The sequence below is a fragment of the Gasterosteus aculeatus genome, chromosome 3 (genome assembly GCF_964276395.1).
Source record: "Gasterosteus aculeatus chromosome 3, fGasAcu3.hap1.1, whole genome shotgun sequence".
Classification (NCBI taxonomy): domain Eukaryota; kingdom Metazoa; phylum Chordata; class Actinopteri; order Perciformes; family Gasterosteidae; genus Gasterosteus; species Gasterosteus aculeatus.
In genome coordinates this window covers 17,377,250-17,391,239 of record NC_135690.1, presented here as the reverse complement: position 1 = coordinate 17,391,239, position 13,990 = coordinate 17,377,250, and the positions used below count along the sequence as shown (strand labels likewise).

At 45.2% G+C, this 13,990-nt stretch overlaps 1 protein-coding gene and 1 long non-coding RNA gene across 8 annotated transcripts; both read left to right on the top strand.

The window, feature by feature from the left end:
* Nucleotides 1-78: 78 nt before the first annotated feature.
* On the top strand, nucleotides 79-574 carry LOC144405569 (uncharacterized). Its single transcript, XR_013467223.1, has 2 exons — nucleotides 79-300; nucleotides 388-574. It is a non-coding gene; the product is annotated as an uncharacterized LOC144405569 (long non-coding RNA).
* A 780-nt stretch (nucleotides 575-1,354) lies between these two features.
* apold1a (apolipoprotein L domain containing 1a) lies at nucleotides 1,355-13,047 on the top strand. Of its 7 annotated transcripts, none has more exons than XM_078099859.1 (43): nucleotides 1,355-1,510; nucleotides 2,056-2,252; nucleotides 2,361-2,387; nucleotides 2,505-2,573; nucleotides 2,826-2,873; nucleotides 3,109-3,162; nucleotides 3,314-3,352; nucleotides 3,433-3,474; nucleotides 3,566-3,631; nucleotides 4,090-4,161; nucleotides 4,232-4,288; nucleotides 4,373-4,441; nucleotides 4,542-4,607; nucleotides 4,723-4,782; nucleotides 4,860-4,931; nucleotides 5,287-5,343; nucleotides 5,619-5,690; nucleotides 5,794-5,862; nucleotides 5,954-6,025; nucleotides 6,175-6,225; nucleotides 6,299-6,370; nucleotides 6,505-6,564; nucleotides 6,671-6,745; nucleotides 6,826-6,891; nucleotides 6,975-7,043; nucleotides 7,134-7,184; nucleotides 7,350-7,415; nucleotides 7,552-7,608; nucleotides 7,751-7,816; nucleotides 7,924-7,992; nucleotides 8,073-8,138; nucleotides 8,231-8,302; nucleotides 8,400-8,453; nucleotides 8,570-8,632; nucleotides 8,721-8,777; nucleotides 8,893-8,964; nucleotides 9,104-9,166; nucleotides 9,308-9,370; nucleotides 9,519-9,593; nucleotides 9,732-9,774; nucleotides 9,855-9,906; nucleotides 10,025-10,439; nucleotides 10,649-13,047. In XM_078099859.1, exons 2-43 carry the CDS (start codon nucleotides 2,205-2,207, stop codon nucleotides 12,026-12,028), a joined length of 4,236 nt encoding a protein of 1,411 aa, XP_077955985.1. In that variant the 5' UTR covers nucleotides 1,355-1,510; nucleotides 2,056-2,204; the 3' UTR covers nucleotides 12,029-13,047. The 7 variants fall into 7 exon arrangements, with proteins under 7 accessions (XP_077955985.1, XP_040027894.2, XP_077955986.1 ...); XM_040171960.2 differs by having other exon boundaries at nucleotides 5,616-5,690; XM_078099858.1 differs by having other exon boundaries at nucleotides 1,384-1,510; nucleotides 2,174-2,252; nucleotides 5,616-5,690.
* Nucleotides 13,048-13,990: the final 943 nt, after the last annotated feature.

The following is a 13,990-nucleotide window of genomic DNA, read 5'->3' as shown; positions in this document are numbered from 1 at the left end:
TTAAGGAGCAACTTAACCACTGGACATCAGGCCAGCACACCCCGCAGTGACGTCACAGATGTACGTTGCTTTTTACAGGTCACCAAATGCGACTAAACCGAACCTGCAGACTCCAGGTGCCGCTTGATATTTCTCCCCCGATCGTCTTTTGACGTGTTTCTGCACCTTGAGAGGAGTCCACCTGTGGCGAATCAAACTGATGGACGGGTTTGTGGGAGAAGACACACCTGCTGATGTAATGACTCGCGACACGTGACGTCACGACCCAAGCAGACTCCGCATTAAGCTCTTCGTAGATATGTAATATTTTTGTAAATTGACTAATCAAATAAAAGCTCTTAATCACCGATGACGATTTCATTCTGCGGCTTGTTTTTCTATTTGCAGGCCGAACCTCCCTCTCAACACGTTGTTATCACCTGTGAATGAGTCAGACTCAGGAAACGCGATTGTTCCACTCCCCGCGGACACAGGTGCTCTCAGGTGAGTGGACCGCCATCACAAAGCCAGAAGGGACACCAGCGGTTTCACATCTCCTCCGACGGCAACCCCCCCCCCCCACAAAAAAAACAAACATACAGGTGAGACGTCAGACTTTCATCCATCGGAGACAAAGGAGATATCGTATCCGAGCTCTTTAGTTCGCCGGGACAACGGGCTCATTGTGCAACAGGTGTTTACTACAATGGGGATTTGAGGCTCTCGGGGCGGGTTCCCGTTTGTTTGCGACGCTTTGTTCTCACCTGTGCGGGTTGTTGGGATTTGGGGTGTTGTCCGAAACGTTTGGATTTCTTCACGTGGCTCTAAATACGCCTGAGAAACGTGTGATGCGCAGGTAAAGTACCTGTACAGCTTTCATCCTCTACCTCTTCGAAGAGGGAGAAGATGGCAGCTGCGACACCTGTGGTGCTGCTGTTTTGGATTGTATCTCCCAAAAATACACATTTCATGCTTTTATTTCACATTCATGAGTCTTTCTTGCATTTTGTGTGTGTTCTCGAATATTAGTTTAAATACAACTGCAAACTATTTGTACATCATCTAAGCAAACGCTGCTTAACAACTGAAAATGTGTCACCAAATAATAGATTAGCATGAGATGACTTTTTGTTAATCTCAAACATAATTTTGTGCCAGAAATTAATGTTGATCGTAAAAATGCATTAAATAAAAAAAGTGCATTACATAAAATACATTTTAAAATGTGAATTGTGCTGCATTAACAAATGTGCAGATAAATTGTGTGGCAACAATTTAATGGCTTTGAGGTGTTTTAGATCCGTAAGGAATCACCGGCACGTTCATATGAGCCGGTGCCGCGTGTGACTGAAGCGCTGTAATCTGGGAGCTTTCCGAGCGGCTCCTGAACGCCTCTTGTGTGCAGATGTTGTTCTGCGGTTGTGACGTTAAAGTCTTAAAAACCGGGAATGTCGTGAAGGAGCTTCTGGTGAAACTCGTTAAGAACTGATTGTGAAGCGTCTCCGGTTTCTATTCTCTCTCCGAATAGTCGGTAGGTGAAACCGTTCAGTTGGACAGCGAACCGATTTAGTTTTTATATATAGTTTTAGTCTTTTTTTTATTTTTTAGACTCACGCCCGTATTTTTGCCGAGCGTGTTTTTAAACCGTCGATGTTAACGTTTGCTCGGCGTTCGGTAATATTTAGTCCCGTTTATTTCGTTTGACTTATCGGAAATGTGTTTTTTGACGGTATTACTTCTCCAAATGAGTCATACAGCGACCACTGTACCAAGTATTTCCTCCTTTATGTTTAAATAAATTCACAGACATTTTCATTTATTTTTTTACGGCTTCAACTAAGTTACATTATTGCTTTCTTGCTTAAATTATATATTTTTATTCAAAAGATGTCATGACCTAAGTAACATTAAAACTTCCCAGAGCCCAAAATGCAGATTTAAAAGTGTTGAGTCATCTAATCAGTCATATGATGGAAGGAACAGATGAGCGTGCAACCGATTTGTTTACCAACAAAAGCCAAACTTTTCACAGTGGTAAACTCGCATGTGTTACTAACAATGATGATTTCACTCCAGGGCCCCAGTGGACCAGAAGAATATCACAGCTGTGTCCAGTCTTATTGTGCACACCGATGCTAAGCTACTTTTAAGTCTACGTGAAATTACACTAAATCTGTGTCAAAAAACGGTGTAGATCAAAAACTCTAAACGCACAACCGGCAAAGATGGAGGCGTGCACGGACAAACCAGAGGTGAAGAAGAAGCCAAAGCCGGTGAGAACCTTTTTAAGTAAAAAATGATGTTGCAAACCCTCCAGTACTGATTGTATATTTATACACACTGTGCAGTAAACGCTTAACGGTTTTCTTCTGTACTCGCAGCCCAAACCTCCCCCGAAGCCCACGGAGGTACTGTAATAGGAATGAAGCTCTCGCCGTGTGCTCAGCGTGCAGTGACCCCTGTAGGATTTGTTTTCAAATGAGCCTTCCAGAATGGCTTCACACCTCCGCCAACTTTCTTTGCAGCCCAAAAGAAACGACCCGGCGAAATGGAAGAAGCCGACTCCTCTGGTGCCCGAGCGGCCTTCTGACGACGTAAGCTCACGCCGCTGTTGGTACAGTTGTTTGTCTCCCGACCTTTCTCCAGCACGCGGCAACGTTTCAGTAAACAAGTTCGTTTTGGTTTAAATTGGAGCGAGTGCTTCTTTTCAATGAGGGTTGATGAATACATAAAATCCATATAGTTCTGGTAACACGATAATCTGCATTTTCTTGTAAGAATTTACAACTCACAAAAAGAAGAAATGTTCTGATGTTCATTTGCGGGTTTTTTTTTTTTCTGTGAAGGAACTGATTCAGACACAATATCGGAAGAAAAGAGCAGCGAACAATGAGGTATTTAACGCATATGTTTTAATTTCCGTTGTTCATAGTTTAGCGGATAGAGAGCGACAGGCGGCGAGGAGATATGTCAAAAGTTAATACATAAGTACTTGTATGATTTTGTGTACTTTAACCGATATTCTGCTCATTGTTGCCTTCGCACGCTTTGTGCATCACGGTCCAGATGGTCGGAAACCATTTAAAAAAAATTAAAAAGTATTTTATCCCCTTTTTTAATTTGAATCAGGCAAATGGGAACAGGATGCAAACTCCTGTGGTTCCACCCAGACCCACAGAAAAGGTACATTACACACAAAATATGTAATGTAAAGTACACCGGCAACGATAACTAGTAATGTGTGAACATGTCTGAATTAAATCATAGTTCATCTTTGAGCCGCTCACAGGTCAAACACGGTGTTTCTGTTACAAACGTCTTTCTCTTTGTGCAGGAATATAAAGACACAACCAGATGCAGCCATCACAAGAGGGTGCAGGCAAAGACACACACAGTTAAACTACACACGCTTGTCTTTGTACATTTCTGAAGGCTTGTTCCTCTTCTCATCAGAGCCAGTCTGAAGTTCCCAGTGATAAAGTCGACTTCAAACAGGTTTGTGCCTTTTTTAAACCGGCCGCTCTGACCTGATTCATGAACGGTTTATTCGACGCCGTCCTCTTTATTGTCGTGTGCTTTGTTGCAGAGCGATCGCTTTGTCCGGACGGGAATCCTCCATCAGAGCCAGAAAGAGAAAACGCCTTCGTTCACCGTGAGAAACGCACCTCATTTGTGTAAAAGTCGACTTGAATGTGTTTGATTTGTACAAACTCTTAAACGTGTTCATGATCAAATCATGTAACGGGCAGCCGGAGGATCAATAACTGACTCTGAAATCCTAAACAAATGAATATGCAGACGAAATCTATCACAAGTCCTACGCTGCCTCATCTGAACGGGTTCCGGTCTGGCAGGTTTGGACACACGACACACGACTGTGGGTTTCGACACACGGGCGTGTGTCTGGGCTTGTGCACACATGACGCATACCTGTGTGTTTTGACACACGGTGGGTGTGTGTGTGTGTGTCAGCTGCTCACACAATGTTGTACAGTGAGACGTTCAATGACTGAGTCAAAAAACTATTCTACGATGGGATCGACGTGATGTGCACGGAAATATACGTTGTTTAAGAGCCGCGCACAAAATACCGTTGTTTTTGTTTCTCAGAGTTACCTGATGCACAAGAAAGCCGAAAAAACGCACAATGTCCCGACCAAACCGACTGCTGGCATCAATCTGGTGCGTGTGTGTGCGTGCGTGCGTGTGTGTGTTTTGTGTATTTGTGTTAACTACATTAGCTTTGTTACAGGAAAAGGGAGGCTTCTTCTCCGGCATCCTCCAAACAACAGACGAGACACCTGCACAGGTGAGAAATGTCTTCCTCCTCCTTAACAGAAAACTGGAAAAACTATTATTCACTATTTTTATGTGGATCTCATTGGTTCTTCAGGACGTCCTCGGTGTCCCCGGCAAACTTTCTGCCAGCAACGACAGTCTGTCTGACAACGGCAACAAAAAGGTGAGACGCCGCACCGGCAGATGTCTCCACTTAGTGGACGCGAAGACGTACAACAAGTGTTTCCTAAGTGAGCGTGCATGTCTTCTGGTGTCTGCATCAGGACAAAGGAGGAATATTCAGCGGGATGTTTAAGAAGAAATCGCCCGACGCTTCTCAAACTGACAAGGTGGCGATTCAGCTGAAAAAAAAAAAAAAGCTCCAATAACGTTCATCTCATTTCAACCGAAGCGGGAAACGTGGCGCCATCGCTTGATGTTGAACCTGCTCATTCTGCCTCTTAGGACCAGCCGTCTCTCCGCGATGATCCAGCCGACGGCGGCGACGGCGGCGACGGCTCACAGGTGAGTCTGCGCGGATGGGTCTTGGCTTTTATGTGACAGTAGTTGGCGCTGTGGGTTAATTCTCTGGAGGTCGACAGGAGAAAGGAGGATTCTTCAGCGGGATCCTGCGAAGGTCTCCCAAGCTTCCCGCGGAGGGAACACCTGAGCAGGTGACGCCTCGATGCTTCTTTTGAGTTTTAACCCCGGAAGAGAAAAACTATTTGAGTGAATAAAAGGACCTGATCTATTTACTACTCATTTTTCTATTATATTCAGTAACAATTGTGACATAATTAGACCATGGAAGCGCGATATAAAGATGTAATTAATGAGTTGTAACACATTGATGAAGTTATTTTTAGATTCAAGGATATTTTCAAGGAAAAAACATTAACCTCATATCAGCTGCATTATCATTAATACAGAATTATCCCACATCAGGATCTTTATTGTAACAAAAGAATATATGAAACCGAAGCAACGGGGCGTTTGAACTGTTCGTGTCTTTTGTTTGTGGATGAAAAGTCGCTGCAAACGGAGCCGAGCGACAGCAACGAGACTCCGTCTGGGGACGACGGTAAAGTAAGTTAGTCTGCTTTGGTTACAACTGAGACTAAACCGCCCGATGTGGAATTTAACAGAATGTCCTGTTTGGGAGGAAATGTGTTAATAACTTCACTAGTTAATAAAGAAACATATTTCTATTTTGCGACAAAATGTATCCGTCGTTTCTTCATGTGGATCTTACAGTAACAGATTAGAATAAAGCTCTTTGTTTGCCTCTGATGGTCCCGTTGCCGTGGTAACCGGGGGGGAAACGCCTTTGATGAGTCTTCTTCTCTTTCCTCACGCAGCAGCAGAAAGGAGGCGTTTTCGGTGGAAGGTTCAAGAAATCTCCCAAACTGTCCGACGGGCCCCGACCGGTCGAGGTGGGACGTTTACGCTCTCAGCGGTCTCGTCTCAAACTGTGAACGTGACGACGTCCCCGATGTATCAAACACAGAAACTAACAAAGTCATTTCCCGTTTTCAGGGGAATCTGTCGGCCCAGAAGAATCTCTCGGCCAGCGATGACAGTCTGTCCGAAGCTGCAAAAGCAAAGGTGGGTTTGGCCGTGAACTTTATTCCCTTTGAGCTGTGAATAAATATATAAATATATAAAGTGTGTGTTTAAACATCTGCTGGTGTCTCAGGAGAAAGGAGGAGCGTTCAGTGGACTCTTCAAGAAGTCCTCCCGTCCTTCAGACAGTCCCCCAGCAGAGGAAGTAAGAAGTCCATTACTGTGATGTCATTATAAAGACGCGTCCGGCTTCCTTACCCATAATGCAACTGGGCCAGCATTTCGGTCCGGGTTTGGGTAAAAGAAGTAGTCTCTCACACACGCGCTCGTACTCCGGTTCTGATCTCTTGTCAGGACTCGCGGGACGATGAGCTCTCGGGCAGCAGCGACGCACTCGACACCAAGGTGAGATTATTCAGTCCCTCGTTCATCCATTTAATGTCGTTCTAGAGCCGTCACTCACTGCCTGACCTTTTAGGAAAAAGGAGGAATATTTGGTGGAATGTTCAAGAAAACTCTCAAACCTGCAGAAGCTGCTCAGGCCGAAGAGGTAAAAGTAAAAACGATGCAAACCGCTTTTCTGTTCATCACGAGTTACAGATTCTCGTAGAAATTGCGATACTACATTTTAAATAACAGTTTAAAAAGATGTTTTCTCCCTCAACTTTTCAACCCTTTTCATAGGATTGTTCTACTCACGGCGAACTTTCAACCTGCATCGAGAATTCACCTGAGAACAAACAGGTCTGTGATATAAAGTCAGAGATTGTTGATCACTTGTCAACAAAACTGCAGAAGCTTTGTAAAGACTTTCAATACCTCAACAAACGTTTCCTGTGTATCTGATCAGGAGAAAGGTGGAGGTCTGTTCAGCGGACTCCTCAAGAAGACCCCCAAATCCCCCAGAGAGAGGACAAAGTCACCGGTGTGTGTGTGTGTGTGTGAGTTCTTAAACCTTCGCCTCGTTCTGGCAGGTTTGATGAATCGAACATTTCCGTGTTTCAGGAACGAGAAGCTCAGAACGAGCCGCCGACCTGCGCCGCCGACGTCCCCGAGGACGTCCCCGCTAAGGTGGGAGTCCGACGCGTCGCACCCGGGAGGTACGAACGTCGTCGCGCGAGCCGCTCGCTGACCAACACGTGTTCTTTTTCCAGGAGAGAAACATTTTCAGCAACATGTTTAAGAAGCCGCAGAGATCGGCCGAGGAACCTGCAGCAGACGATGTGCGTTGGCTTGATGCATTCAGTCCTTGCAGCTATTTATTTATATATTATACATGTATTTGATTTAACAGTTTTCTGGTTTGAATGCAGGAGGGGAACCCAGAGAAGCATTCATCCGGCAGCTGTGAGAATCTGTCAAAGGTACGTCCCTTTGATCAAAGACCGCCGTCCGCCGACAGCCGATCACAGGCCTCACGTCCTGGGAGACGATGTCTTCCTGTGCTGCGTCGAGCTCCTTTCAAAACAAAAGTCATCGCTGTTCTTTTTTGTGTGTTTTTTTAAACGTATAACCCCAAACTGCTTTAGGAGAAAAGAGGCGGCCTGGCCGGAATCTTCAAAAGGTCCGCCAGCATCGACAACCTGTTCGACGAGGTCAGTGAGGTCGGGGGGTTTGAGGCGCCACTCGTGTATCTCACGCAAGGAGTCCCGCGTCGGGTAGAAGGCCGATGGACTGCGTGCTCTGAGACGGCGTCGGGTAAAGTGAGGAAATGTGACTGTTTTTCATCAGGAGAAAGGAGGTCTGTTCGGCGGGCTCCTCAAGAAGACCCCCAAAGACGCTGCACAGGTGAGTGTGGCACAATAAGGTCGAGGACGGAAAACCCCCCTGGAAAGAAAGCGATTGACTCCGAGAGGAGGCCGCTGGAAGGGCACCGTCCTGCGCCGCCGCTACCTCCTTCAACATTATATCATTCATAATGTTCATTTAGGACCGAGACGACCAAGAAGATCCGCTGGCGAGTAACGACGACCTGTTCGAAAACGGCAACAAAAAGGTGCGCTCCAAGATGTAGAAATAACCATTTAAACGCAGATTCCCACCTGTGAATACATCATTTAAATTACAATAAGTGTTTCTGACATATTGTGTTGACGTTCTCAGGAGAAAAGTATTTTCAGCGGCATGTTTAAAAAGGCTCCCAAGCCGGCAGAGGGGACCACAACAGACGAGGTGCCCCCCCCCCCCGACGTTTACACGCCATCGCACCATGTGACTCTGCTTTGTGTTCACGTCTCTTTCTGCCCGTTCAGGAGTCAAGCGATGATAAAACGTTACCGGGCAGTCGAGAGAATCTATCCGAGGGACACGCAGCGAAGGTACAGAAGTCCGATCGCCACCGCGGCGCGTTTCTTCTTCTTCTTCTGTGGTTGAGCATTCCGACGTCACCCGGCGTCTCGTGTGTTTTCAGGGGAAGACCGGAGGACTCGCAGGGATCTTCAAGAAGTCTCCTAAACCGGCTCATCGCTCGGCCGCCTCCAACGTAACCAAATCGCCTTCAGCCTTTTCGATGGTGACGTTCGTAACCAGTAACCAGATTACCCACAAGCCTTTGATTTGTTTTTTTTCTGGTTTTCCAGGATCCGCTCAACGACTCCAAGGACTTGTTTGCCAGCTGCGACAGCCTCGCCGAGGTGAAGCTCCTCCGCCGCTCGCCTGAATCGTTTTTATCTTTTAGATCTTTTCTATTCTACAAAATTGATAATCAGTCATAAGAAATCATTTTTGCTCTTTTTGCTCCATTTTACAGGATATTCCCATAGAAATGTCAACCAGTAATGACAATCTCACTGAAGCAACAAACACCCCAAAAGTGAGCCTCCACGTAGATGTTGCACGAGTTCTTCTACCTGCATGTTTTGCCTTTTTTGGGCCCTGAAATGAAATGATTCTTTTAACAGGAGAAAAAAGTGGGCTTTGCCAGCAAGTTCAAGAAGACGCCCAAAGCGCAACAACAGGTACGATGTTATTTGCAAAGAAGAAAAGCGTGAAATGTTGTGACGTTAAACGGCAAATTAGATGAGCTCATAAAGTCCCGAATAAAGCTGCAGTCGTGTCCGTCTTCATGCGCAGGAGGGCGAGAGCACGGAGGCGCCGGGCGCAGACGGGCCCAGACGCAGGACGACCATCAAGAGGAAGAAACGGGTGAGTCGCTGTGAGAGAAACCTCCATGTGGTTCAGTCTAAGCTGAGCTTTTGAGGTTCCTGCTTGAGCTCTCGACTTTGCCGATTGTCTTTTCCTCGGTGACAAACGCTTATTTTCTGTTTTTTTTTTTTTTTTTTAGGTTGTGTCATTCAGAATCAAGAAAACTCTTCCCAAAATACCCAAACTTAGTCCAAGTTCTCAGGTACGCTCTCCTCTCCTCTGGTTATTGACACTCACTGGTTGGTTATCCTGGTTTAGTGTTTAACACAAGTGTGGTTGATCCTCCTTTTGGATTCATATTTATTTATTATATAAGTCCTTTTATTTGCTTCTGTCTCCACAGGGCTCTGAAACGATGCCTTTGATTGAGGAGACGTTTGAGCTGCAGGAGCTGAACTCCCCACCGGTCAGCATTCGGATATTACTATTATTATAAGATCTACTTTTAAAAAGTCTCATCCGAGACCAACATACACCTCGACACACATTTACTATTATGCAGCTTCATTACGGGTAGTCATTTGTTTATTTGTTTGTTACCGGGGGTTTTCCAGGAGAGCCGAGTGGAGCACCAGCCGGTTGAGATGGCAGCTTATCCCACCGAGGGAAACCCTCTGGAGATCCAACACGTGCGTCTCGGGACACTTTCACACCTTCGGGGTTTTGTTCAGCTAGTCGGCATATTCACAAAGATCTTATTCGTATTAGTAGACTGAGAATTGTTAATAAGTATTGTTTGTATGAATATATGTTTTTATTGAAAATAGGATATTGACGATGATTTGATGGACTGGTGGAACACAGTCAAAGGTCAGTGTGACGATTTGATGGTGTCGTTGTTTTTTTTTTTTTTTTTGTCCGTTATTTAACCGCCTTGTTCCGTTTCCCAGGTTGGGCCGAGTGGAACGAGACGTCACATTTCCAGGAGGGAGACGAGCAGATGTAAGCTTGTATTTGTTTTCGGGGTTTGTCGTTTGCATCTTTCTGTGGTTCATTCTGTTCCTGCGAACTTTTTTAAAACTCCTCTCGTCGTCATGGCGACCATTGCTGATCTCTCCAGGGCGATGGAGCAGGCCGCCGACCGCGTCTACATGGCGGCCCGCCTGTTCGTGCGTTTCTTCAACCGGCGCGGGGCGTCCTTGCAGCATCGCATCCTGGAGCTGCTGGCCCTCGCCGACGCGGCGGATGAATTCCACAAGAAGACGGTGAAGGCCGCCGTGGGCGGAGGCGTGGCCAGCGTGGCGGGCAGCGTGGCCACCATCACCGGGCTCATTCTGGCGCCGTTCACCTTCGGCGCCTCCATCATCGTCACGGCGGTGGGGATCGGCGTGGCGACGGCGGGCAGCATCACCTCGGCGACCGCCAACATCACCGACGCCGTTCACTCCAACATGGACCGCAAGAAGCTGGAGAAGATGATCCAGGACTACCAGGACGAGATCAAAGACATCCGCGAGTGTTTGGACTTCGTGCAGGTGAGGACATAAATTCCAATATTCAGGTTGTTTGAGGAAACATTGTTGCACCGTGAAGGTTTTTGAAAATGTCCTCAAACCAAAGGGATCAATAAAATCAATGGAACCCTTTTATTTTAACGCTGTCCCTACAAATGCATTCATTGAAAAAGATTTCTCCACCTGAGAAGGTTCTCAGCCTCCTCTTCTGTCCCCTGTGCCTCTCGTAGGCGGGCATGGACACGCTGCAGGAGTGGGACTTTGAGAAATACTCAGAAAGCGCCGCCAAAAAGGCGCTGAACCACAACCTCAAGCACGTGATGAAGGAGGGCGGCCGTGCCGGCAAAGCCCTGATGATCAACACGGATAAGCTCATCAGCACCGTGCAGGTGTTGGGCGCTGCGGGCGGCGCCGCCAAAGCCGCCCAGGCCATCAGCGTCACCACGGGGGTCATGTCGGCGCTCTTCCTCGCCCTGGACGTCTTCTTCCTCGCCAAAGACTCCCACGAGCTGCGCAAGGGAGCAAAAACTAAGTTTGCCACCAAGATCAGGGACGTCTGCAAGGAACTTCAGGACGGTCTCCTGGAGCTGAACAAAGTGAAGACGCAGCTGCAGAAGACCATGGATGGCATCGAGGTGGAGGAGTACGAGGAGATCGAGGAGGTGGAGGAGGTGGTGGACGTTGATGAGTACGAGTCGGATCCGAAGAAGCTGGCTGAACTGGAGCAGGAGCTGGACCTCCTGGAGGAGAAACTGGACAAGAAGGTCGAAGAGGGGCTAAAGAGTAAAGAGATGGAGAAGGAAATGTTGATGAGTAAGGAGGAAAGAGGAGAGCCAGAGGAAAAGAAGGACCGAGAGGAGATGGTGGATGCTAAGAACGAGGGAAAGACGGAAAGCAAGAAGCCCAAAAATCAATCTGAGCGCAAGAACCCTGATGAAGAAAAAGAGCAAAAAAATCCAGTGTCCATCAAAGCAGCCAAAGAAGAACAACCTCAGAAAGGAAAGAAGGACAAAGACGCTGAGAACCAAGTCACAGCAGGAAAGGAAAAGCATCAGAGCAAGCGAGACCTGGCAAGAGAAGACCACGGAGCCAATAAGAGAAAAACGGGCGATTCAAAACGAGAGGACCGAGGTGGAAAAACATCGATCAAGACGGGTGGAGAAAGTAAAATGAGTCCGAGCGGCGGGGACGAGGAGAGCGAGATGAAGCCCGAGTGGAGGCCGAGGAACAAAGACGCAGAAGGTTCGAGGCGGAGCAGCGACACGGGCCGACCCCCCAGGACCGAACCGAAGGAAACCGGCAAAAGGAGAGACGGGAAGCAAAGTGACGGGACGCGGAGCTCCAGGGGGACGGAGGAGGCAGGAGGGAAGGACAGGAGGGCCGAGATGGACAGGAGCAGAGAGGAGAGGAAAGGGGGAGGGGACGCGGAGAGGAGGACGGAGGAGAGACATGGGAGCAGGATGGAGAACGCCAGGAGGAGGTTTGAGACTCCGGGGGGTGAGGTGGAGAAGAAGAAGGGTAAGCGAGAAGAGGACAGAGGGACGAGGGGAAGTGACCGAAGATCTCGACCCACCTCGAAGGCGCTGCTGGAAGACGGTCTCAATATTTAGTTTTTAAAGAAGTCATTGGTGGATTTTTAAACACAAATCCGGTTGGGTTTGGATTATTTGTGGATTAAAAGTGTTTTTGGTTTTCCTGCCGAGACAAAGAGGTCATTGAATTAGATTTACGGACTCGCTCGTTTTTAAGATGTCTTTTAGATGTAAATCGCTTCGTGTCAATAAAGGAGAACTTTACATTTCTATGAATATAGCAGCAGAACTTATTCACATATTTGTAGGTTTAGACCGAAGCCTTCACAGAAACTAATGAGAAACGTAGACAATTGTTTATATTCAACATGCAGTGTGAAAAAGGTCGGACTGATTCATGCAAGAAAACTTATTTATCAAAGGTTTTGTGGTTTGAGAGAGAATAGGACAAAGAGAATAAATGAGATTATGTGACAAAGCTTTTTTTTATTTTTATAAAGTTTTCTTTTTATTGAAAAGGAATAAGCTGCATTTATCAACTTATCTGAGACTCTGCTGTACAGCAGGCGTTTAAGAATGCAAGAATTCTCTTTTTTGATGATTAAAGTTTTTTTTTTTATTCTTTATTTTTTTATTTAAACAGATTTCCTGCAAAATCGATGCAAAAAATGTCAAATTGTGAAGGGTGCTACAATGTACTTAATGTCCCATTCTGATGTTGTGATGAAACTTGTGCATTTATATATTTTTTTCCTGTTACGTTCTATTCTGGTGTTAAACTACACACTAGAGACTATATTTGCTTTACCTTGTTTTTCTCATTCAGGTGTTCTATTTCAGGTGATACAAAAATAGCAGCTACATTTTCGTGTTGGTTTTTTCTTTCCTCTATACCTGTTAAACACTTATTTCGCTGTGTGCACTTTAAACTTCTGGAATATTGGGCCGCGCTTCACTTGTTTGTATTTATAACGGGTGGTTGCAGTTGTCTCACAATTGATCTGTTCACTGTACCTTATATTTTTATTTGGGTTAATGTATTATTATATATGGTGCTGGTTTCTTGTTGAACAAATACATTTGTTTCCACAATGTGATGCTGTTTCTGCTTTTTGATATTGCGCAACAACGTTCTTATTTTCACATCCACATAAAAGTACATCAACTCCTGATGTCAATACTTCAAACGCAATACATCGATTCAAAACAAAAGGTAACTATATATATATGTAAATATGTTTTAATACATATACTGTATATATATATATATATCAATATATATATATATCGAGATATATCGATATATATATCTATCCTATATATAGAGAGATATATAGATATCTATATATATAGATCTATAGATACATCTATATATATATCCATAGATATATATATATATATATATATATATGTATATAGATATATGGATATCTATATATAGATATCCATATATATACATAGATATATCTATAGATCTATATATATATAGAGAGAGAGAGAGATAGGATAGATATATCGATATATATATATATATATATATATATATATATATATCAATATATTATATATCAATATATATAATGTATGTATATAAAATGTAAAAAGCCATGGGTTAAAAATGGAATGTAAGTCGCTTTGGATAAAAGCTAAATGACCTGTAATGTAACGTGATCTCTTGGCGGTGCGCTCGGTTCCGCCGCTGACGTCCACCAGGAGGCAGCAGAGCGCTGAACACTGCACGCTGTCAAAGGGGAAACGTGGATAAACTGCTGCGTAACGTCACTAATTTGACCACATTCAAATTCCCATTTGGTTTAAACAAAAGCTTGTTTCATCAGAAGTGAGTTGCGACTCCGTTTGTGAAAGCAGAGCGGTCCAAACAACAACAATGTGTAAATGGTTGTAGCACATTTTCTCCACAACAGAGCTTTTGTTACTTGGTATGTTAAGATTTTCACTACCAAACAGTGATATCGGCGATAACCTAAATGCATTGTTTTGGCAGAATACAAACACCGACAAAGCAATGAAATTAAATGA